This window comes from Opisthocomus hoazin, chromosome Z (assembly GCF_030867145.1).
Source record: "Opisthocomus hoazin isolate bOpiHoa1 chromosome Z, bOpiHoa1.hap1, whole genome shotgun sequence".
Lineage (NCBI taxonomy): Eukaryota > Metazoa > Chordata > Aves > Opisthocomiformes > Opisthocomidae > Opisthocomus > Opisthocomus hoazin.
The window spans coordinates 47,692,860-47,718,760 of record NC_134454.1 but is presented as its reverse complement, the minus strand read 5'-3'; the positions used below and the strand labels follow the sequence as shown (position 1 = coordinate 47,718,760).

At 41.8% G+C, this 25,901-nt stretch overlaps 1 protein-coding gene across 9 annotated transcripts in view; it reads left to right on the top strand.

Annotated features, from left to right (window-relative positions):
• The first annotated feature begins 12,559 nt into the window (after positions 1–12,559).
• ERCC6L2 (ERCC excision repair 6 like 2) overlaps positions 12,560–25,901 on the top strand; it is a 113,849-nt gene continuing 100,507 nt past the window's right edge. For 6 of the 9 annotated variants that reach the window (XM_075447046.1, XM_075447044.1, XM_075447042.1 and 3 more), the window contains exons 1-7: positions 12,571–12,998; positions 14,361–14,516; positions 16,487–16,911; positions 19,993–20,112; positions 21,536–21,729; positions 23,922–24,083; positions 25,318–25,525. In XM_075447046.1, coding sequence (XP_075303161.1) covers positions 14,507–14,516; positions 16,487–16,911; positions 19,993–20,112; positions 21,536–21,729; positions 23,922–24,083; positions 25,318–25,525 — 1,119 coding nt within the window. In that variant the 5' untranslated portion in view covers positions 12,571–12,998; positions 14,361–14,506. Of the gene's footprint in view, positions 12,999–14,360; positions 14,517–16,486; positions 16,912–19,992; positions 20,113–21,535; positions 21,730–23,921; positions 24,084–25,317; positions 25,526–25,901 lie in introns of all 9 variants that reach the window. The other 3 variants (XM_075447050.1, XM_075447047.1, XM_075447043.1) reach the window with 3 other exon arrangements.

Genomic DNA, 25,901 nt, shown 5'->3' with positions numbered 1-25,901 from the left:
GTTTGGTGTCATCAGCAAACTTGCTGAGGGTACATTCTAACTCTTCATCGAGGTCATTGATGAAGAAGTTAAACAAGACTGGGCCCAGTACTGACCCCTGGGGGGCACCACTTGTTACCAGCCTCCAACTAGACTCAGCGCCGCTGATGACAACCCTGTGAGTTCTGCCATTCAGCCAGTTCTCAATCCACTTCACCGACCACTCATCCAGCCCACACTTCCTCAGCTTCCCTAGGAGGATATCATGGGAGACTGTGTCGAAAGACTTGCTGAAGTCAAGGTAGACAACATCCACGGCTCTCCCTTCGTCTACCCAGCCAGTCATGTCATCGTAGAAAGCTATTAGATTGGTCAGGCATGATTTCCCCCTGGTGAATCCATGCTGACTACTCCTGATAACCTTCTTTTCTTCCACTTGCTTCATGATGGCCTCCAGGATAAGCTGCTCCATCACCTTTCCTGGGATGGAGGTGAGGCTGAGCGGCCCGTAGTTCCCTGGGTCCTCCTTCTTGCCCTTTTTGAAGATTGGAGTGACACTGGCCTTTCTCCAGTCCTCGGGCACCTCTCCTGTCCTCCAGGACCTCTCAAAGATGATGGAGAGTGGCTCAGCAATGACATCCGCCAGCTCCCTCAGCACTCGTGGGTGCATTCCATCGGGGCCCATGGATTTGTGGACATCCAGACCACTTAAGCGATCCCTCACACAGTCCTCCTCGACCAAGGGAAAGTCGTCCTCTTTGTAGGCTTCTTCTCTTACCTCCGGGGCCTGGGATTCCCGAGGGCCAGTCTTAGCACTGAAGACTGAAGCAAAGAAGGCATTCAGTAGCTCTGCCTTCTCCGCATCCTCCGTCACCAGGACACCCGCCTCATTCAGCAGCGGCCCCACGTTGTCCCTAGCCTTCCTTTTGCTGCTGATGTAGTTGAAGAAGCCCTTCTTGTTGTTTTTGACATCCTTTTAAAAGGAATCAAGATTATATGGCTTTTTAGAAACAAGGTTGATGTCTCTCTGCCTTCTGTGGTCTTTCTGAGATGACATAATGACCTATGCTCTCATTTGTCCTAACATTAAGTACTGACTAATCTCATCCTGTTTCAGAAAATCACTTAAACTAAGGCCTAAGTCCACTCAGCTAAAACAATTTGTTTCACTGTGTTTGCTGTGAAAGGATGGTGCTGATCAGAAAATGTTCATTAAGCAGAAGTTTAAGCAGTTACATTTTTTCTTCTGTTGTAAATGAACCCCAGATTCTGCAGAGAACTGACTTGACTGTGCTACTTTGTACTAGCTATATTAACTTCATATACATACAAGCATAAATGAATACAGCCACCTACTAATTGAGATTTTTTAATCTATGTTTTGCCTAAAGTATTCTTAGAAAACACTACTCCAATGCAGACGAATGCAAATGCTATTCATACCGTACAGAGGACACAGAACCTCCAGACAAGAATTTGGCTCAGAAGATCTCTTCTCTGCCTGATTTTCTATGGTGGCTGCTGATACTCCAGCCATTGTTACGGCTCCAGTAGTTGTAGTATTTAGATGATAAACATCAGTGAAGTCATAATAACAGCACATTTGTCTTCATACAGAATTCTTCCCTCCCACCTACACACATAGCGCTGGGTACAAGTGACAAGTTAATCTCTTCCTTAAGGAAAGTAATGACATGCAATGTGAGTGACTGGTTGTGATACAAATGCTCTTGGGAACATTTTTTCTGCTATTTTTTTATATTTTAATTACACCTATGACTGCAGATTTGGATTTTTTCCGTGTCCTTTTTTCTTGGTGAAAGTGAATGGACTACATTTGACAATGAGCCTGGGGAGTCAGCTACCTGTGCCTTGCTCTTACAGCGCAAGACCCACATGGACAGAATCAGCCCCTAAGACTGACCCAGAAGGGATGGCTGAATTTGCAAAGGGCTGGTCAGATCTGGACTGGCAGTAATCTTTAATGTTGTGGGAATACACTGGTAGGCCTGTACAGGAGCACAAGCAATTGAATGCTGTATATTTTTGTCTTTCTCTCTGGCTTTTTGTTTTCCTCTTGGCTTTATATACTTACTATACTTAGAGCATGAATCTTCTTTGGTTTTGGAGGGCAAAATGAAGCATTCAGCATGTGAGAGCACCATGCTGAAGAGGGCAGGTCCGTTGCTCAGTGCTTGCCCTGTTAGTGCAACTAACTTGATTACAAGTCTACTTAAAGTCAGCAAGCAATCATCCTCAGAAATAAAGACTCGAACAAATGGTCCCCTTCTTTGGCCCTGGTCTGTTCTCTAAAATGTGCTAGCAAAAACAATAATTTAAAATTAATCTTAGTAGCAAATATTACCAAAAAAATAGAAACCTATTCTGTTTAAAAATTAGACAAAATATTAAGGTTGGGGTCCAATTCCAGTGTAAGACTGAATATTTGGATTTTACTTGGTTTAAAGAATTTTTTTACAAGGAAGACTATTACCTGTTTTTGAGATTTAGAGCTAGAAAAAACACGTACATTTTTAACAGTAGTTCCTTCTGCAAGCCATATGGTTTCTTTCTGGGGTTTATAAATAACTTATTCTATATGCTACATCTTGAAAAAAATCTAGTATCAATTCAGAATTTACTGGATAAGGTGGAGCACAGAAAATAAGAGAACAGTGTCTTTCAAAGCAACGGAGAATGTGCTTACAGCTGAGGAAGCTATGTATGTTTGATTTGGACAGTAAGACTTAGCTGTTATGGCATATGAATCAAGATTACTATTCTATGGCTTTATTAAGTATGTATTGTTGATACTTGCATTTGGAGGCCTGAATTACAAACTAGGAATGGTTTTCAGTTTGTTTGGGGGCCAGTGACACAGCATATGCATGTACATGTATATGTACAAACTTACAGCTAGGTTGCTTTGGATAAACCTAACAGAGATGTTACCCATTACAATGATCAGATACCTGACAACTATTGTCAGTGACATTAACCCAATAAGAGGCATGCATGGCAACTTTTACATTTAATATATAATGCATTTCCTTTATGCTAAATTGACTTTTAATATAACTGGCTCAATAATTTCTTTAACACTTTAGAAATCATATAATGGTACTTTTCCCATTTTGTCTTCAATGTTATCCATAAGCAAGACTTGGAAAAGTGTACCAGTAGTTTTATTAGTATTGTAATTTGTTGCTGGTGTCACAAAAAGTTTCTTTTTTTTTTTTTAACATAACAGTGACCATGGGGCACAGCCCAGAATTTCTCTAAATCAAAGATACACTTCGCAGTACAGTTCCCATTGTGTTATGAAATGCCTATATGCTTGGGTTACCGGTTTAATGTATTTGTTATATTGAGAGCCGATTCAGCAGAAATAATCTCTGACATACTGTTCCCAGACGTCTGTGGTTTCTGGCACCAACGTCAGTCTGATCCTCCTAGTAAAAGAGGGAGGGGGACTTCAGAGTTGGGGAAAATTTCCCCAGGAACGAAAATATCCCTGCCTTTCACAGGAACACTCATCATTTTTACATGCTTTAGGGGAACTGACTGGTGAATTGTTTGACAAGCCCCCAGTTTAGCTTGTCTAGCTTCAGTTTACATCTTTAACATATTTGTACACAGCTATAATATTCCCCTAAAAACTGCCACTTCATCAAGTTACTCTGTTCTGCTAGATGAGTTGTATAGATAACACACAGAAGAAACACAGGAAATAACTTGTATAAAGCACTGCATTCTACTCACAGTACTGGAGTAGGATTTTTGTGTTTAAACAGGAGTCATATCTTTTTAACAGAGCTTCAGAGTTGCTTCCTAACATGTCTTTCTGTGTGTGTGCGTGTGTGTGTGTACACCTCTGCCTGCTTCCTCCAAAGTGCAACACATCAGGTTATGGCTCACACAATTAATGAGGTAAATCGCTTAAAACAAGTCAGAAAGTAAAAAAACCACGATTTATCTGTATGAGGATAACTACATACAGTTTTTCCTGATTTTTGGATCATCATAGCAGCCTAGCAATTCACAGCTGGCATCACATTTCCAAGATGACCCTACAGTTTCATTTAGAATCATAGAATCATAGAATGGTAAGGGTTGGAAGGGACCTTAAAGATCATCTGGTTCCAATCCCCCTGCCATAAGCAAGGACATCTTCCAGTAGACCGGGTTGCTCAGAGCTCCATCCAAGCTGGCCTTGAACACTGCCAGGGAGGGGGCATCCACAGCTTCTCTGGGCAACTTGTTCCAGTGTTTCACCACCTCATGGTGAAGAATTTCTTCCGAATATCTAATCTAAATCTGCCCTCTTTTAGTTTACAGCCATTCCACCTTGTCCTATCACTACACACTCTTGTAAGAAGTCCCTCTACATGCTTCCTGTAGGCCCCCTTCAGGTACTGGAAGGCTGCTATAAGGTCACCCCGGAGCCTTCTCTTCTCCAGGCTGAACAAGCCCGACTCTCTCAGCCTGTCCTCACTGGAGAGCTGCTCCAGCCCTCAGATCACTTTTGTGGCCTCCTCTGGACATGCTCCAACACATCCATGTCCTTCTTGTCCTGAGGGCTCCAGAGCTGGACTCCAGCTGGGGTCTCACCAGAGCACGCTACAGGGGCAGAATCACCTCCCTCGACCTGCTGGCCACGCTTCTCTTGATGCAGCCCAGGATATGGTTGGCTTTCTGGGCTGCAAGTGCACATTGCTGGCTCATGTTGAGCTTCTCATCCACCAGTACCCCCCAGTCCTTCTCCTCAGGGCTGCTCTTGAGCCACTCTCTGCCCGGTCTGTACTTGTGTTTGGGATTTGATTAGAGATGCTTTGGCTAGGTTGGACCTGATGATTAAGTCAGGTGGCTGTTTACAAGGGTTGTGTATTCCAGGTTTGGTGATTTTACTTATGAAAGCTCCATGTCCCAGTCTCACACTAGATCACATTTGTACCTTCCTTACCTACTTACGTGACTTTAAATCATAACTTCCATCTCTTCAGGACAGCTTGCCATGTTATCCCCCCACCCCTGCAAAAAACTCCCCGAAAACCTATGTCGTTCCAGTTTTAGTCGTTTTTTGCTCTGTGTGTGTGGTGCCTCTATGTCTTTCCCTTCATGCTTTGCTGTCAATCAAAACTCATATATGTGAAATTAAACCTCAGGAAGCACATACTTTTTATTTTTTCCTCAAGGAAAGAAGGGATTACGGGAACTAAACTCAACTGTAATCTCCATAAAACATTTCTATGACTACTACTCCTAATGGAAAGCTCTGTTACATTTCTGGAATAATTTTTATTTGTAAAGTGAAATGTGTAACACATAGTAAAAGATCCTCTGAAGAACAATTATGTTGATTTGCTTTAACCAGACTCAGAGCATAACCGAGACTGGTCCACAAGCCTTTCAAATGTTGACATATTTTCTGAAACATTCAAAACTGCTCTACACAAATGTCTGCTACAAATCCAATGGAGCTGAAAAGACTCATTACCCAGTTCCCACTCCAGGCAATCATGAAATCTGAGTGTTGCTGACATGATCCATTTATATACAATATTTATTTAAGGCCAAAACTTTACATTTTCCTCAAGTCACTCTTTAACCAGACACTCGAAGGAAATGAATCAGTACTTTGTAACACTTGTGGAGTCAGTCTCTCAGGTTTATTCAAGCTGAGTAACACATGATCCGGCAGACAAACTTTAAAGGACAATTTTGCAGCCGGTTATAAGAATTATACTACCCTGGCTTCTAAGAGTTAGTAAGATTTAGGACTGGCTAGACTCTGTCTGAGAATGAGTTAACAATACAAGGGAGATCTGATTTATTAAGTTAGACTCTCAAGGTGTTATCTATTTGTTATGTGTTGTGCACATAGTTTAAGTGTTGTGCAGCATTTCCAGCCACCCTTAGTTAGCATTTTCAAGCTTTTATTTTATGACTGATGATACAAAAGAGAAGAATGACTTGAAGATCTTACAAGTCATTAAGAATAACTGGAAGATGATATTGGAAATATGCACATAGCTAGGTAAGCATTTGTGCGATGTCTTTTGGCACTGGGCTACAACACAAATGGGGACTCTGGCTAAGCAATCTGCCGGTACTTAAAGCTCTTAATTTTTGAATGACAGACAGCATAAGCAGTTAGCCAGAACTCAGTTCGCCCTACAAAGTTCTTCAAAGAATCACAAAAAGGCTGAGGTTAGAATCACAGAACAGTTTGGGTTGGAAGGTACCTTTAAAGGTCATCTAGTTCAACCCCCCATGAAATAAGCAGGGACATCTTCAACCAGATCAGGTTGCCCACAGCCCTGTCCAACATGACCTCGAATGTTTCCAGGGATGGGGCATCCACCTCTTCTCAGGGCAACCTGTGCCAGTGTTTCACTGCCCTCATTGTAAAACATTTCTTCCTTGTATCTAGTCTGAATCTACTCTCCTTCAGTTTAAAACCATTACCCCTTGTCCTATCAGTACAGGCCCTACTAAAAAGTCTGTCCCCAAAGGCTGGAAGGTTCTAGAGAACATCTAGTTCAACCTCAAAGTAGGGTTACCTAGAGCAGTTTATTCAGGCCAATGTTCAGTTGAGTTTTGAATATTTCTAAGGATAGGGATTCCACGACCTCTCTGATCAAACTGTGACCATGTTTAGCCACCCTCACAGATGAACAGCTTTTCCTTGTATTTAAATGGTACTTGTTGTTTCAGTTTGCACTCATTGCCTCTTTCCTTGGGCACTGAGAAAAGTACGGCTCCACACTCTTTACACCCTCCCATCAGGTATTTATACACACTAACAAGATCTCCCAAGACTTCTCCTCCTGAGGCTACACCATCACAGCTTTCAGCCTTTTGGTCAGATGCTCCAATCTCTTCACCTTCACGGTCTTGGACTTTCTCCAATGTGTCCATGTCTTTCTTGTCATGGCGAGCCAAGAACAAGACATAGTACTTCAGATGTGGTCTCACCTGGGCTCACCAGAGGTGAAGGATCACCTCCCTTGACCTGCTGGGCAATGCTCTTCCTGCCTTCTGTGCTGCAGGGGTGCACCACTAACTCCTGGCCAACATGCAGTCCACCAGGACCCACAGGTCTTCTTCTGCAAAGTTGCTTTCCAACCAGTTGATCTCCAGCCTATACTGTTGCATAGGGTTATTCCAGCCCCAGGTGCAGGACTTTGTTCAGCTTCACAAGATTCCTACTTGCTCATTTCTCCAGCTTGTTACAGTCCCTCTCCAATGGTACCTCAAGCATCTTGCCTGTCAACCACTCCTCCCAATCGTGTATCATCTGTAAACTTGATGAGGATGCACTCTGTCCCACCATCCAAGTCATTAATGAAATGGCCAGTATTGGACCCAGTATCAGACCCTCAAATACTCCTCTCGACTGCTGCTGGACTTTGTGCTGCTGATAACAATCCCTTAAAAGCTCTGAAGTTCAGCCAGTTTTCAGTCCACCTCACTGCCTGTTTATCTAGTTCATAATTCATCAGCCTATAGAGGATGTTACGGAAGAAAGTGGTGGAAGCCCTGCTGAAGTCAAGATAAACAACATACACTGCTCTCCCCTACACCACCAAGCCTGTCATTTCATTGTAGAAGGCTAATGTGTTGGTCAGACATGAGTCTGATCTTTCTAAAGTCCAGGGTTACGATCCTTCTACTTGTCTTGTTTCTTTCTCTCACAATATTCGACTCCACCATCTCATTGTCACTACAGACAAGGCAGAGCTCCATGTACCCCTGCTGCTCTCACACAAAATGCCACTTCTCCTCCCCACTGTCCTGGATCATCCTTCCCGGCCCAGGTCTGTCCACAGCAGCACTCCAGTCATGTGAGCTATCTTGCCATGTCTCTGTGATCCCAAACAGACTAGCCCTGCAGCTGCACACAAGGGCTCAGATGTCCCTTCTTTGATCCCTGTAGGGTGTGCATTAGTGTGCATACACTTCAAAGCACCGTTGGTCTGATTTCCACAAAGAACTCTGAGAGCTTCTTGAACACTCTTTATGGGTAATGTATAAAATACTGTGGCAAATTAACTCCTGGAGAGACAAAAGGCCTTCCAAAATGTTAATTCAGTTCACATCATATCACCAAGCTCCTCTCTCTAGCACTTTTAATGCTGCCATGCTTAATTAATATGGCTGAATTGAACCACCGCTTAAACAACTGACTGACTTGCATTTTCAAAAATTCTAGGTGCCTGTAGTTTCCAGGGGTTTCAGTTAGACTTGAAATGCTGAGTGCATCTGAGAATCACTAGCTTGCTTTATTTTCAGACATACTGATGTGGAGGATGCTGTAAATGTAACCAGACTGCCCTTTCTAGATGCACATCAGTTAATTTATCTCCTCTCTCTGTCAAAGAAAGTGAACAGGAAGGCCACGATGTTACATGTGAAATGCTTTCAAGGATATAACACATATTTAAAAAGTGCTTATCGCCATCATCCTATTCATTTTGGTTGCTATCTGAGCCTAATACTTCTCTTATGAAATCTAAACTAAGTCAAGTATGAGCAGAGTTCAGATTTTCATATGGAGTTTGGATATATCCAACTTTTCAGTAATGGTAACAGCTTTTCAAAATCCTGCTACAAACCTTTCCCTGCAGAAACATGGTGTGAGACATTTTTGACACCCTAGAAACTAACTTCTACCTTGAGCTAGAAAGATTTCCTGAAAGAAGGTCTTTTACACTCCAAGAACTTTCGAAGATACATGACAGAACAAAGTAATTCTCTGGCCTCTGAGAACATTTTCATTATGGGCCTGTTCCTAACCTCAGTGGGCCAGCTTGTTTTCTAGCTTTTTTTCAAAGTGGAGTAAAGATACAGAAACTTTAATCAAATTTTAACGGCAAGAGGAAAACTACCTGTTGACATGCTAACCAAGGGCTCCTGATAAAGGTATATTCCTCCCTTAATTCCCTCTCCTTAAGGGAAGAGATACAAGAGTACCTAACTCCAGTGGGGACTCATCCTACTGACTCCACCGGATTATCAGGTGCAGTTCTACTTCCAGCTAAGCCACTGAGGTCTTACCACTGACACAACAGCAGAATGAGATCCTTGGAGTGAAGGCAGAATTTTACTGCCTGTTTATTAGAAAAATTACAGTGTTTAAGCAAGAGTTTAATCTGTTTCTTATTTCCTTCTATTGTGAAGTCGTAACATTGTATTTGTGACTATAAAACAACAGCTGTAGTCTGCATGAAAGAGTCCTTATTAAGCACAAATATGTCCATAAGAATCAAATGCAACACAATATTCATTAAACGCCTTGTGGTATAAACACAAATTTATCTTCAAATATGATCCAGTTTAAAAGCTTACCTTAGATCCAGAGCCTATATTCTCACTGACTTTTCTAAGACGCTCTGAGGGCTGAGGTGCATTAAGTCTCTGAGGTCAGGGTAAATTTATACTGTGTTTATATTGCCATATTTTTAAAAGCTGAAATGTCATCCTGTATTCAGATTTGATTTTATGATGGTATAGTTCTTGACACATTCCTTTGGAATTAATGCAGGTAAGTGCATGACTACATGTACATCTTTACAACAATGTAATTTATTGGTTCTATATTACTTATTATTTTTGAACAACCTCCCCCAAAATATGTGGTGTTTGATACTCATGTAGTTTATTGCTGCAGCAACTGTATCCGTGCTTCCATGCCTGCTATTCTCCCATACACTAACCGGCTAAGGAAAAACCATACATCTTTCATTAACTTCTGTCAGAACAAAATTCGGGCTAATAGCACACAACTTAACATTGCCCCAGGTTGCATAAGTCTGCATTAATTTTAGAGTAGGCAGGTAGCTGCCTGCATGTCATCTGCACGCAGAAACAGCACATATACCTACGTACTACAAAGTATATTCCCTTGCCTTGTTTTTGAAAATACTGTAGGATGTAGAATTAAGATCAGCCAGTCTGACTATCCCATCTTCATAGAATCATAGAATGCTTTGGGTTGGAAGGGACCTTTAGAGGTCATCTAGCCCAAACCCCCTGCAGGGAGCAGGGACATTGTTAACTACATCTGGTTGCTCTGAGCCCCATCCAACCTGACCTTGAATGATTCTATGGATGGGGCCTCCACTACCTCTCTGGGCAACCCGATCCAGGGTTTCACCAACCTCACTGTAAAAGGTTTCTTCCTTACATTTAGACTAAATCTGCCTTCCCTTGGTTTAAAACTATTGCTGCATGTTCTATCGCAAAAAGCCCTGATGAAAATATTTTCCCCATCTTTCCTATAGGCTCCCTTCAGCTACTGAACAAGCCCGACTCTCTCCAGCCCTCAACTCATTTTTGAGGCCCTCCTCCACAGCTGCACCCATAGTTTCACACACTCCTTGTGCTGGGGTGTCCAGAGCTGGACACAGGACCCAGCTGGCGTCTCACCAGAGCAGACTACAGGGGCAGAATCACCTCCCTCGACCTCCTGGCCATGCTGCTTTTGATGCAGCCCATGATACGGTTGGCTTTCTGGGCTGCAAGAACGCGTTGGTGGCTCATGTCCAGCTTTTCCTCCATCACTACCCCCAAGTCCTTCTCCCCAGGGCTGCTCTGAATCTCTTCAGGCCCCACTCTGTATTGATATCAGGGGTTGCCCCAACCCAGGTGCACGACCTTGCACTTAGCCTTGTTGAACCTCACGACATTCACACAGGCCCACTTCTCCAGCTTGTCCAGGACCCTCTGCATGGCATCCCGTCCTTCTGGCGTGCCAGCTGCACCACTCACCGTGGTGACATCTGCCAACTTGCTGAGGGTGCACTCAGTCTCACTAAGTCATTGATGAAAATGTTGAACAGCACCAGTCCCAGTACGGACCCCTTGTCAGTGGTGTCCATTTGGACATCGAGCCGTCGACCGCTACCCTCTGGCTGCGACCTTCCAACCAATTCCTTGTCCACCAAACGGTGCACCCATCAAGTCCTTATCTCCCCAATTTAGAGAGAAGGATGTCGCGGGGGACCATGTCGCAGGCTTTATGGAAGTCCTGATGGACGGCATCTGTTGCTTTTCCCTTGTTCGCTGATGCAGTCGTTCCATCATAGAAAGCCACTAGGTTGGTCAGTCAGGACTTGCCCTTGGGGAAGCCATGCTGGCTGTCTCGAGTCACCTCCCTGTCCTCCATGTGTCCTAGCAGAGCTGCTAGGAGGATCTGTTCCATCACCTTCCCAGGCACAGAGATGAGGTTGATGGGTCAGTAGTTCCCAGGGTCCTCCTCCTTAGCCTTTTTACAAACAGGCACCAATGCTTCCCTTCTTACAGTCACTGCAGACTTCACCTGACTGCCATGGCCTTTCAAGTATGATGGAGAGTGGCCTGGCAACTACATCAGCCAATTCCCTCAGGACCCTGGGATGCATCTCATCAGGTCCCATAGACTTATGTCTGTTCAGCTTCCTCAGGTGGTCCCTAACCTGGTCTTCCATTACAGTGGGAGGGGCTTTGCCCCTCTCGACCTTATCTTGTAGTCCATGAACTGGGGAGGGGCGAGGAAAGAGGTTGCCAGTGAAGTGTACACAATTTTACTGCACAAGCCGAAAGGATCATGTTTTTTTCTCTCATGTTTACTCCCTCCTTAACATGCCATTAAAATAACTGAAGTTATCAAGTAATTAGAAACAGAGATTCATCCCAAACTGATGTCTCCTGTATTAAAAAAGTAATGAAAGCTGCTGTAAAAATAGACCTCGCATGATTGTTATACTCTCTTATTTTTCCTGTGAAACGACTTGCTGTTGCACTATTAAACAAATATTCATGTAACATTCTGTTAAACTGGTACCAAGAGATGAGGCAATATGGACAGGCTTCTTGTTGGGGCTGAATCTTTTCAGCGAGAGCAAGATAGTTGTCACCGACTGAGTCTATGATTTACAAAGTGTTACCGCATCCACTTAATGCCTTCTGAAAACAGGCGGAGGTGGAACATGGCCCTCTCTCACTCCAGCCTTTCCCCCAAACGTCAGACGTCGGTGCACATTTGGTTCTTACTGCGCTTCCGTTGCCTCCCCGCTGCTCACTCCTCTCTGCCACGAACGATGCAAGGCCAGAGCGCCAGCTGCACCTCACATCGCGCCAACTGTTCTCCCCGCTTCCTTCCCGCACCATTTTTTAGAAAATAACTTCAGATTTCTCTCCCCCCCGAGCTCCCCTACAGATTTTGCTACATACGAGGGCCGCTTTAGGAGGAAGCTGCGTGACGGCGCAGGCGGGCCAGGCCCGGATGCCAGCAGGCCGCCCGCAGCAGTGACCCTCCACCGGGCGGCGGCCAGGCCCGATGCCAAGGCCGCAGACTCCGAGGGCGGCAGGCCCGCGCCGCCTCGCCTCGCCTCACGCCCCGGGACTCGCCCCACCGGCACCCACGGCCGCCCGCCGGGGCGCAGCACCGCGGCCACCGGCTGCCTCACAAACTGCCTCACGAGCCGCCGCCTCCACAGCGGCGCCGCCGGCCGCGGCGACACGGTCCCCGGGCCCCCCTCGGATGCAAACCTCGCGATACTTCCCGCTCCTCCCGCTTCACCGCCGGCTGCTTTGAAGGTCGAAGTCCCACCGCGCCGCGATATCCTCTCGCGATACCGGCCCTGCCGTCCGGGCAGTGGCCGCGCCGGTCGCGGGGCCACAGGCGCGGGGGGAGCGGGCCCGTCGCCCCCCGCCCCCCCACCGCTCGTCGGTTAGGGTTCCTGTCCGCGCCCGGCCGGAGGGGGGGCCGCCCGGCCGTTACCGGGGAGGAAAGCGGCGGCTTCCCTCACTGACAGCGTGCGAGGGGCCCGCCGGGCGGCTGCTCCGCGCCCCCGGGGTCCCCTCAGCCCTTTCCCCGCCGTGCCGTGTCCGGGGGACCGGAGCGTGTGGCCCTCTAGCGAAGCGCTGCGAGCCCCCAGAGCGGCGGGCCTGGCCGGCTTCTGGTACCCCCCACCGGGTGCCTCTGCCCCCGGGCTCTGCACGGCCGAGAGTTAAAATGGGTGAGGAGGCCCCAGGTAAGCGTCTTCCGCGTTGCCTTCCCAGGGCGGGTGTCCAGTCGCTTGCCGCTTAGTGACGCCTGCTCAGGTGGAAAAGGGGGGCAGGTGCGGGAGCGGGGAGGTGCGCAGTGACGGCGGGGGCCGGGCCGGGCCGGGCGGCGGGGCTGGGGGCTGGCAGCCTGAGCCCTGCACCGGTGGGGTCTGGCGGTGCCTGGACGCGTGTGCTGCGGCAGTGGGTCAGAGGGCTCTTGTGAAGTCGGTGCTCTTCACCAGAAACGTTGGAGTTCGTTTCTTGGGACAAGTGGAAGCGTGGGTGAACTCAAGCCATCTCTTTTGGAAGACAACAGTTCAGGGTTTTTTAGCTTCTTACCTTAAAAACTTTGTAGTTGAGCTTTGCGATTTAACATGGATAGTGCTTTTACTTCAGAAGATCCCTGAATTTTGCTTTCACAGGGATTTACTGGAGTGTAAAAAAACAATTTGCGCTTTACATCAAGTGGTCAAACCTCGGTAGTTAAAGAGCATTCACAGTAGTTTTGCTTTTTTCTTTTTTGTAGGAGGAGTAGTTGAAATGAGCTAGTGTGTGACTGTAGGCCATTGGCATGGTTTAGTACAGTCAGCAGGTAGTAGGCAGCATGGTTTAGTACAGTCAGTACATATAGTGGCATATGTGTATACATAGATATATACATTTTTTTTTTTCAGCTGATAAAAGAGGTGAGTATAGGCAGGCATCTTAAATGCCAGATTTCTTCACTGATGTCAAATGTACTGTACCCGTGCTAGAAAGCCATACCCCGGATAGTTTTCTTCATTTGTAAAGACAGTACCCTGCATAAATTACGGTTATGGTTCAAAACCCAAGAAGTTAGTGAATCAGGCTAGTTAAAGTAGCAATTCTTGCTTTGGCTTGTACAGCATTATTTTCTCGGGTTTTGTAGCAGTGGTGTCCTTAAACCATTGCTTTGCTTTTCTTTCCCTTTTTTAAATTCTGTTCCTTTTTTCTCTCCAGGCTTGCAATTTGGTAATACTGAAACTGTTGTCCCATGTGATTTATTCCACTTTGCACCTGCAACCCTAATTCTGACAAGTCATATACAACTTACTGAACTCAAGTAAATACTTAGTTAAAAACAAGGGCACTGTCATCTCAAATCTTAGTTTTAACTTGAGAGTCTCCACTGTCACATGTCACTTCAGATATTACTGTAAAAGAAAGTAATTATGGAAATGCTCTCATTTTAAACTTCATTTTGCATGTTTAACAGTGTGCTGTATATAGCTGGTTTCATTTTTTCCGTCTTCCTTCATGATTTTGAGAAATTACTCAAAGACTTCGACGCTACTAGGAGAAGTTTCTGTGCACATTTTTTTTCTCAGATTTGAGTGTGTGTGAGAGACAACAGAAATGCTTTGAACCTGAAGAGAGTAGTTATGTATGATCTGTTGAATATACTGTCTGTACATCACCCCTTGCCTCGAAAAGACACGTCTGAGCTTCCAGTCTCTTAAGAAGGTCAACAGGAATGGCTGGAGGTATGGAGCTGCTTATGGTCATGTGGTATGGGGTTGAACTTAGCAAGGATGATGAAGAGCATTATGAAGGAGATCTGAAAAATGAGGAGTGTAATGGAGAGGTTGTGCTTTATGATCTTGTTAGTGTAAGGACTAATGGACCATCACGTAAGGTTGCGGGATCCAAGTCCAGGCAAAAGCTTGTCAGGTATTAGAGAGCAGACCTGCAAAATTCATAGTCAGAAGACGCTGAATGCAAGAAATCCAAGTGTGTTGAAGGCAGAATGGAGCTACTCAAAAGAGAGAGGTCCACTGATGAGGTTTGCTAAACAGACAAACCACACCTGGTCCAGGAAATCTCTGTAGCTAAAAGAGCGCTTTTAAGAACAGCGAATTTTAGAAGAGGGGTACTCTATGTGTTTGTGCTATTTTTATTGTTAACTGGATGTTGACTTACAGCTACTGCTGATTGCGGAATAGTGGGCTACGTGGATGTTTTCTTTTAGTGTATATAATTTAATTAACATTAAAAAATTAAGTATGGTTATCACTGATCTAACTCATATGTTGTCGAGAAGAATCCTGTGAGCGTACACTTCCAGGACCTCAGGAACTAGTGAGAAGAACCTATCTTCTCCATAAGTTTTTTGCATTGATGCATAAAAATGGGGAAAGTGGAATTTCTTGCCTTCAGGACTTCTGCATTTTTTTTTCCTCACCTCTGCAAGGTAACAGGATTGATATGCCCAGAGATGTGTACTATCACTGATGATAGTTACAAAGTACAAATACTTGCTCTGATGCAAGATGCACCATCTGTTGCTCCTTCCCATAAAAACCTTAGGTGCCTCTCACTGCTGCTCATAATTACTCTCTTAGAAGTAGCAGAACTTATTCCAATGAATAGATAAGAAACAACGAAAGTTCTGAAATGAATCATTTATATCCCTGTCTTTGTTTCGGGACGACTTAGCAACAAAAGGTTGGAAATTGTTTCCACAAACACAAAAGGCCAACACTTTCACAGTTCAGATTTGGAAAACTGCATGCAACTGTTATTTACTAGGTCTTTCTCTGCTTACTATGAAGAGTGAAGGCCTGTTTTTTTTCTGGTAGAGATATTTTGTTGGATTTTTCCTTGTCAGTACAATGTGGATTTTTTTGACTCTGATGCACTGCTGTTCTTTTCCTCTTTCTCTGTTAGCAGCATACATACCATTTAAAAAATTATCTTTGTGCATGAAATGTGAAAGTGAGATAGCTGAAAATGAAGCAGTTTGGTCATCTCTGTTGTTAAAGATTTGATATGCTGTATTAAGGTCATAGTGGGAGCACACAGAGGAACAGATTTTAACAGTTCTGGACTGAACAGCTATTTAAGCAGATTATTGAGTAATAAGCCACTTTGATGAACAGTATAGGCAAATGATATGCTACTAAGTGTTCTTAAAGTACAATTCTGTGGTTGCTAAACAGGTTTTTTACCTGTTCCAGACGCTGTTAGAAGAAAGGTGATGCTTTCCTATGCAATTATATTTGTAAAGCAATTTACTGGCACTGCAGTACTAGATTCAGGTAGACTGGAAGTGTATCTAATACAGAAGGCCTTTTGACCAGTTCACATGGTCTGTGAATTGGACACTAAACCTGCAGGCGTCACCATATCAGTGTTTGCCAGTGTGAAGCCACTATGGAACAACTTAAGGTGTCAGAATATGGCTTTTACATGAGATTTCTTTGTTATAGACTTTTGGATATTTATAATATAGCAGCATTTCAGCAAATTATAATGTAATATCTAGCTCAGGATTTGGTTCTAAACAGTAATCAGTATCCTAATTCTAGTGCTACTTTCAATAAAATCTTTTATCTTGTCTTGTATGTATTTTGTCAAATAAATTCATATCCAATGTTTTATTAGTGCTATGGAATGATATACCTTGTACATTTGGCCAGTTTATGACTATGTGTGTTTGTTTGGGTTTTTATAGATAATTGGCATATAGGGGACAAGTGCCTTGCCCCTTGTCTTGAAAATGGAAAACTTCATGAAGGAACAATATCCTCTATTGAAAAGGACAAGAATGGAAAATCATTTGCTGTTGTATCATTCTTGAAGTCCGAAGAAAGGAAAATACTAGTAACTAAACTTTGTAGAGTTGAAGCCAGTAGAGGACCCTGGAAAAGCTTAATATTTGATGATGGTGATCTGGAAAAACCTTATTTTCCTGACCGAAATCTGCCGTCTCCTGGAGTTGCTTTTAAATTATCTGACAATGGTGATTTTATTCCATATACAATTAACAGATACCTGCGTGATTATCAAAGGGAAGGAGCCCAATTTCTGTATGGACACTATGCAAATAAAAGAGGGTGTATTCTTGGAGATGATATGGGCCTTGGAAAGACAATACAGGTATTCTTTTTGATTGTTACATTGAGAGAATAGATTTTTTTTTTGTCAATGTGTTTTCTGTGAGATGTAAGTATTTTTTAAAAATAATGTTTTTAAGAAAAACCGCGTCAGTGGAGCTTCACCTTCCTTTTCTATCGTGGAGTTGGAGGAGGCAGGTTGCGATGGTCCAGGACAGCACTTAAGAGCCAAGAGCCACTGCTGTATTTAAGATTCACTTCTGACAGGCCACAAAACTCGGATGTGGCCCTTGTGGTGTAAGCGTAGGCATTTACAGTAGTTAAAATGTTAGTATTCATTTTATGTTGAATATACTTCGAGGATTGCTACCTGTGCATCATGAAAGTAATTTGCACTGGAGTATGCTAAAACTACTTACAGCTCTTATCTGACTGTAGTTCTTTAAATGTCTTTTCCTTTTTTTCTATGGAAACAGATAGTTTGACTGTACTGGGAGCAAGAATGAGCAGATACATTTACTCCCATCTCTGGAAGAAGTGCTTAGATGTCCCATGTTATTTTTATCGCTTTTGGAAATGCAGCTTGGGTTGATGAAAGGGCCAAGTATAGCTGAGTTTTTCCATTATGCTTTGAATCAGTGTGGCCCAAATGATTTATGTATTTTACTGAAATTAGGGTGTTGTTATGTTTGAAAATTCTCTTTAATCTGTCTGGTTTTAAGTTAGCAGCTTGAATCTTATGGTGCTTGGTCTGTGTCCCCCGCTCTTTTCTCCCTCCATGTGTCAAAAGCAAGCTCATTCCTTCACTGACAAATTCTCGCTCTAGTGTCTGTTGCCCTTCTATTTAGGACAATGTTGACAGACACCCATCAGTGCAAAGAAGTATTGTTCTGTAGCAAACTTGGCAAGAAGTGAGTAAATTAAACTAGTAAAACTTGTCTGGATAGAGCATTTAGATGTGTATCATCGATTTGTGTGGCTGCTGCTGATGTGTTAACAGATGTCTGTTAAAGCTAAACTGCATCCATTTACCTTGTGTTTTGCCTGAGCTCGGCCATGTTGCCTGTCCATGGAAGTTTAAGAACTGGGTAGGTATGGAAGTTTGCTTCTGCTCAGAACTGCAAATGTCTGATTTCATATAGTAAGAACCATCTATGTAAGGTAGCAGTAAACTGGAGGGGGGAGAAATTGAGTTGTCTTGCTTCAATCTCTTGTATTTTTTGAATCTCGGAACTGATTCTGTAGTGACCTGATCACATTTATCACACAGTCACAGTGTGTTCTTGTGTGGAATTCACATCTGATGGTTATTTCTTTTAATCACAGTGTCAAGTTTGCAGAAGATAAGTGTAAGTTTTGAGGAATATCTTGTGTATTTCTTATAAAACACTGCATTTTTCAAGTTCAATATGGGAAAGGCAGTTTAGTGGATATGAAGTAAAAAGATTTCACTTGTTTAGAAAAGATCAGTACGTAGGAAAGAATAAATATTAAACTTCATTAAGTAGCAAGTAACTGATTTAATCTTAGAAGATTTGTCTTTCATTTGACTGAACAGTTGACTGAACCTTTTTGTTTCTGAGTTATAGATTGATTTATGAGATAAAGACTTTTCCAGAAAACTTTATGCATTTTTATAGTCTTTGTACTTCTGAACTGAATTTTGCTTAATGGACTGACTGCGTGGTTCTTTCATTTCAAGCTGAAGTTGTGGTGGAGGCAAGTAGAATATATGTCTCTTAACATGATTACAGTAAGTTAAAGTTTCCTAGTAAGGCCTTTAAATTGCTTCCTTGCTTGTCTGGAAGAGTCAAAGGTTTCTCAGCAGAGTTGCATTTTGTAGCCTTTCATTATAGTTACAAATTTGCAATGCATAATTTTTCCAAAAATTGTATGTTCAGCTGAATTTTTTTCTTATTCTTGAAAGGAGTAAAAAAAAAAAAAATAATGAAGTCAAACAAGGTGTGCAAACTTGCAGTTCTTAGCCTCAGTTTGTATAAAATACTAGATATAAAAATATTTGGTTGTCTTTTCTTCTGCGTATCTCTTTGTATCCTCCAGTCCCATGCGTGATGAGTTTCCTCTCTCTTCTGCTCATCTACCTTTATTCTTCTCAGGTATTTTTCCTGCATTTCTACACTCCCGGCTCATTCTTTTCTTGCATCGTTAGAGGGAGAAAGATCTGGAAATTTCCTCTTTTTTGGAAATCAGCAGAGTACAGCTTTACCTCTGCCCTGCTATGAGCAGCAGTGTAGCAGCTGCAGAAGAAGTGGCTGGAGCTGGCTGCTCAGCGTAAAGGGGGCCTGTTAAGTTTTCTAAAGAGGGGCATCTCTCTGATGACGCATCTGGTTCTTACTGCTGCTTAGCCATATGGATACCAAGTGGATTTTATGGGTTTGAATATTCTGGCCAGATATCTCTGTACCTTCTTCTGGTTTTGAATTAGCGTGGGAGCAGCTTGCAGTAGCCTTTGCTGGGATGCTTGTCACCACTGGTGTATTATAATAAGTGTTTTCTCGTAATCAAAGAGAAATCTCCTTGACTGATTTGAGGCAGAGAAGAGAATATAGGCCCAAACACGGCGGAAGGAACTGGTTTAGAAGTTAATGATAGGAATTCAAAGGAATGGAACATACAGAAAATGACATACTGGTCAAAGTCTGAGCTGTGGTTTAAACCTCTTCTTCCCTTTTGTAGAAGTAGTGTTGGAAGTGTAGGTCGCAAGTATCTCTTGCATTTTCCCATCCAAGATTCACATGTCCTCCTGAAAATGGAGGAAAATTGCAAGGCAGTCCTCTCTCCAGTTTTTTCTGGCTTGTTCATAATCTTTTCTGTGTTTTTGGGACTTCTCCACTTAAAGCGAAAGAGTAAAATAGAGCAATTAATTGCTTTTGTCATGAGTCTAGGATACTCCAAGGGAAGGGGATACCATTTTAAAAACAGGTTGATTTAAAACGAACAAACAAAAAAAACCTCCAAAACAAACTAAAAAACCAATGCCCCCCAAGCCCCCTTTCTCAATCCCATCCAGGATTTTGTCCTAAATGTTTATTTTCAGTGGAACTCATTCACTTTCTGATTGCACTTTTGTACATAATCATTGAGAGTTGTTTTCTTTCTCAAGGTCATTTCATTTTTGGCTGCAGTGTTGCAAAAAAAGGGAACACGTGAAGATATTGAAAATAACATGCCAGAATTTTTATTGAGGACGATGAAAAAAGAATCAGAGTGTAACCTCAAGAAGGTACAGCTTTTAGTGATTGGTAAAAGGCAATACTTGGATTTTTGGTTGGTTTGTTGCTTTAGGAGCTTATGTATATTCATTATTTCGGTACTGGGTAGATTAGGGGTTCATGGTCTCCTTAGTAGTGTTAAGGAAGCCTTCGGTTTTTCAGATTGTTGTAGTGCATTATCTAGCTGTTATTGTCTAATATGTTAATACTGTTGATCTGCACTAACACAAAACATTTGGAAACACCTGGATGAGATTTGTACTTTGAAGAGCTTATGTCAGTGAGTTGAAAATTATAGTTTAGAGTGGCTGTTTCTAAAGTACAAAAAGCACATGTGTGTATATATTAACATGATATTTAAATAATTAATGCAAATGCATGTATTTGGAAAATTTATTGCTAATATTCTTGTGACCTTGCATGTTTTCTTGAATGACTGTCATAATTTCAGAAGTAAGGCTGATTGATAATCTGGGTAATCAAATACAGCAGCTAAAGATACAGGTAAAAGTTCTGTGTGAACAAGAGAAATCTGAAGATAGTTTTAATTTTACTAATCACAGGACCCATGCAATTTCTGTTTTCTGTTGTGGTTTTTATTTTACTGGAATAATTGGAATATTTAGCTGACTATGAGAATGCTTCATGGGACACTAGCTCGGTGAATAATGGGTACAGGTTCCACAGGAAAGACAGGCAGAGAAGAAGAGGTGAAGGGATAGCACTTCATGTGGAAAAAAACCAGGAATGCCTCTGACTGGGAATAGGAGAAGAATTATTTCACTTTGAGGACAGTTAAGTATTGTAACAGGTCACAGAGAGAGGTCGTGGACTGCCCCATCCTTGGGGATTTTGAATACCTGAGTAGGGAAAGCCCTAAATGTCTTAATTCAGTGTTGCCCCTGCTTGAAACGGAAAGTTAGACTAGAAACTTCCCGAGATCCCTCACCCACCTCATTGATTTTGTTATTCTGTGATATTATAGGAGTTGTACAAGGCGTCTTAAGTTTTTAGACCATTTTCAGGTATTTCTGTTTTGAAATCCTACGTTGACTAGACTTGTGGATTAAAGGAAGCTGCTTACACTCTTCATCCTTTTCTCCATCTGTAAAACGTTTTATAATACATAGATATGGATGCTGTAACAAAGCAAAGTGATAGTATCTCATGTCTTACTGCAGTTGTTAGATTAATTTGAGTAAGTAGCACTACTTTTATATCTTTTATAGTATTACACAATTTTTTTTTCTATACTATTTACATAATCAGAGTAAACTGATGGTTTGTGAATTTATATTGACTCTTCGGGTATTTTCTATATGATGCTTTGAAATGACAAAATTAAACAATTCAAACTATAATTTGACTTTCCTTACTGAGAAAGTGCTATGTTGTAGTTTTTCCAATAGTACTATAATAACTATTTGTTTTCAGACTTTCCTTATAGTGGCCCCTCTTTCAGTGCTGTACAACTGGAAGGAAGAGTTAGACACATGGGGGTACTTTAAGGTCTGTGTCTTACATGGCAGTAAAAAGGATGATGACTTGAGTCGCATCAAGCAAGGGAAGTGTGAAGTTGCCCTTACAACGTATGAGATACTTCGCCTGTATTTGGATGAATTTAACAGGTAATGGTTTTAACGTGTTTTTCTACACACAGAATTTTAACTGTCTGTCTAAGTTTGCATTGTTCTTTGCAAGTACTTATTATGTGCAGCATGTGTACTGTTAAATCCAATGGCTCACTGTTGTTGAAGAGGACAATCTCAATTAAATATCTTTGGAGACTTTACTCCAAACTACCTTTGTAGTGGGATGCTTGGGAGAAGTTTGAATAGTTTTCATAAAGCTGCTTTTTGCTGTTAACCCCTTCATACAGTGTTCTCTTGAAAGATGCAAGATGCCTGAAAACTAGTGATAGTTAAAAAATATGCAGAAAGTATTTCTGTCTTTCAGTACAGTGTAAGGAGAAAAAAAATCTGGGATTTTTAGCAAATGTTCGTAAGGTGTTTTTCTTGTGGTTTGCTCTTTTCACCAGCTAGATGAAATTCTTGAGTCCTAATAACTTTGAGAGATTAAGTGTATGTGCCTGTGTTTGTAGTTTTAAATACCTGATGGACTTAACAGAATCAAGGTCTTTCTGACAGCAGATTGTATCAGAAATCCTACTTTCTTAGCTCCATAGCTGTCAGCATTTTCAAACAAGGAGTGTTGCCTTTCCTTTGGCTATCTTCAGGAGTACTCAGCATCTCGTCTGATCCTAGTGGTTCTCTTTCCTTACCTCACCTTGGAAGTAGGGTGCAAGTTGCATGAATAGCTAGTAGTAGCAGCCTGCCCTTACCATCTGGTGTTGTTAGTGGCTCTGCAGATCTTGTTGTTTTAGGTGATGGGGAAGTCCAGGCCTCAGCGAGTGCCGTAGTATTCTGGACAGCCATCACCAAAACAGTCGTATCTCCAGCTCTGTCTGTGCTCAGGTCTGAAAAAGAAGTGCAGGTATTAGAAGACTAAAGAAGTTGTGTTACCAGTTCCCTAATTCTTGCTCTCGTATTTTTGAGGAACTCTTCAGGCATGGTCATTGAATGGACAGTGGTCAGGAAATAGGTGCATGTACAGAGCAGATCTGATGTGTGACTGACTGCTTGCAAATACGTTACTTCAACATACAGATTTACCAAACTGTTTCTGCAGAGCGTGTGACTGGATGGGCCTGTGATCTTGATGCTGGAAGAAGCTGTGTGTCTTGATTAGCTAGAATGATGGACTGTCCTCAAAACCTGGTCTTAAATATGTTAATTATCACTAATAAGAATATATAGACTCAGGTATGCATGTAAATCAGCATAATAAATTAAGTTGAAGGACCTAGCTGTATGGTCCTTTCAGCAACTCAAATTTTTAGCAGATTTTAGGAACGTAAGGATCTCAGATATGAATGAATGTATTCAACAGGCATCAAAATGCCACAAGATCAGCCTTCAGATTAGTGGACTAAATGCAGCCTGTTGAGGAGAGGGTTTTCCTTCTAAACATGTCTATTTCAACTTTTTGCTGCTTGAAGTACCATCAAAGTGATATGATTTTTGTTCTGAAATATTCACTCATATATATAAAGCAATCTCATAAAGTTAATAAACCTCTTCCTAGCAACTTGATGGCTTAAATTAGTATCACAGTATACAGGTCATTCTACCTCCCAAGTTTTATGGTTGAACTGGCTGCAAAATACCTTTCGGTCCCTGCCTCTACATATATTCCTCCTAGTCACAAAATCACAAAATACTTAAATTTCTCTGCCATATTGGTATCATACAGACATTAAAGAAGTTAAGTGATCCTTTCATGTAGGAAACCATGCGAACTGAAATGCTTTCAGTCTACTTCTAGTTACACTGTATACGTTTTGTTGGAAAAATAAAGCACGCCTGTGTTAAGCATGTTTCAATAGTTTGCCATCAGGAATTTATTGAATTTTTCTAAATCTTACATATGAGTGGAATTAGTGCTGATGAGATGTGGTGGATTGATTGACCCAGAGATTGAAAGCTGCTTTCTTCATAGAAAGCATTTGATACAGTTAACAGTAGTTCATTTATTTGGCCCTATACTTTAGCCGTTATACTCAACTGTTGCAACTGAATGTACTAAACAAGAAGAATATGAGGAAACTGAGAAGCATAATAAAATGTAAAAAGGAAAACCAAAACGTAATAGTGTCTTAAAATAATCATGACTACATGTGTGGCTGACTTCACTTTGTATGTGTATGTGGGATGATGGGATAAGTAGTTTCAGTTAATACATATTTCTTGTTAATCTGCAGTGTAGAATGGTCTGCTGTGATAGTGGATGAAGCACATAGAATCAAGAATCCAAAGGCTCAAATAACTCAAACCATGAAGTCGTTAAAATGCAGTGTTCGCATAGGTCTTACTGGAACCATTCTTCAAAACAATATGAAGGAACTTTGGTGTGTTATGGACTGGTAAATAAAATATATTTTTTTCTGATTTAAACACCTCTGTATGTTAGCCGTGCAATGCAGCTGAGGTGGGGCTGGATGGCTTGGACCCACTGGCGTCAAACAACAACGACAAACCACAACCCTCCCCCCAAAATTCCCAATGTTTTGTGAGAGTAGAAGTATGTTTTTCCATAGATGTATTGGAGGTAAGCTACTGGTAGATACATCTGCAGTATGTATTTTGCAGTTATTAAATAAATTTGGAGCTCCTTTTATCATCTGGCTTCTTTGGGGAATTTGAGAAGCAGTTAAAATTATATTTTTTTCCTCTGTGTTTGCATTTATTTTTTAAGTACATGTTTTTCTGCTTTGTCTCTCCTCCGCACAGTAGGTTGAGAATCATCCCACAGTTTCAAAAAACATTATGGCTTTGCTCTGTCCAATATGCGCCGGTCATTCTGACTTACTTGGAATTTGAAAGTAACAATATTTTGCTGTTTCTCAAAGTGCACAAGTGCACATGTTTGGAAAGCGAGAGTCTTGTGCAGGAGAATTTTTAGTGGAGAGGAAGAGGTGGAAATAACCCTAGATACAAATCTAAGCATAGAAGACTTACTGGGGATGCTTTACAGAGGAGGAACAAAGCAAACATGCCTTAATTATAAGGAAATACAGACTGAATTGAAATATCAGGAAAGAAATACTTTAACAGTAAGCTTAGTGTGGCATCCCATGCTGATATTAATAGATTGTTCCAATATGTACTGCTGCCAGTGATTACCAAATTCTTTTTCCTGTTGGGTATCTTAAGATTTTATTTAGTAAATTGCAATATCTGCATAGCCTGATTTTAATAAAAACAGTAAAAGTTGAAAACATGACTGCTGAGTTTCCAATTTAGGTTCCTGAACTGTAGCAGCCTTGTAGTTTAGAGGTTCTGTATTCTTGTGCCTTCTGTTGCTCTGCTGAGCTTTAGTTTTTCTGGAGATGGCAATGCTTTCTTAAGGGGACTCTTAACATTTGAGGATCACAGTAAGTAAATGAAAAAATGGCATGTCTGGAAGTAGTATGTGTTTCTATTTATATACACAGTTTTTATTAATTTCTCTAGTGATTGTTAATTTAAGATCTCTTACTGTTAGCCAGAAATAATTTATGGTATGCTTTTAATCAATGCAAAACGATAGGATGCCTTGGAGTAAAGAAAATGCTGTTATTCCTTCACACCCCACACCCCCTTTTTGTTTTTTAATAGGGCTGTACCAGGACTTTTGGGGAGCAGACTACATTTCAAGAAGAAATTTTCTGATCCAGTGGAGCATGGCCAAAGGCACACTGCAACTAAAAGAGAGCTAGCAACAGGTCGTAAGGCCATGGTGAAGCTAGCAACAAAAATGTCTGTCTGGTTTCTGAGACGTACCAAAGCACTTATCAGTGATCAGTTGCCAAAAAAGGAAGACAGAGTAAGAACGCCTGCACATTTCAAATACAATGCTCATGAATATATCTCTTCGTCTTTTTTTGTTGTGTTTTTTTTTCTCTTTCATCATGCCTTTAGTGAGAATTTAAGAAGAAACCAGAGCCTTGGAAAAAATGCACATGCAGTAGTGTGCTTTGTTCACATAATTACTATGATTGCGTGTTGAAATGGGGTTAATCAAGCATGAAAATGCTCAGCTAGACTTCTGACTAGTGATTTACACATCTGTTTTGTGTGCACTGTTGTATTTATCTGTGCAAACCCAATGCAATGTATGTAAATCTCTTGAAATCTGTGTAGGACTTCTGAATTTGCAGCTTGACACTTTGTACAGAGAACAGTATGCTTTTCATTTTTAA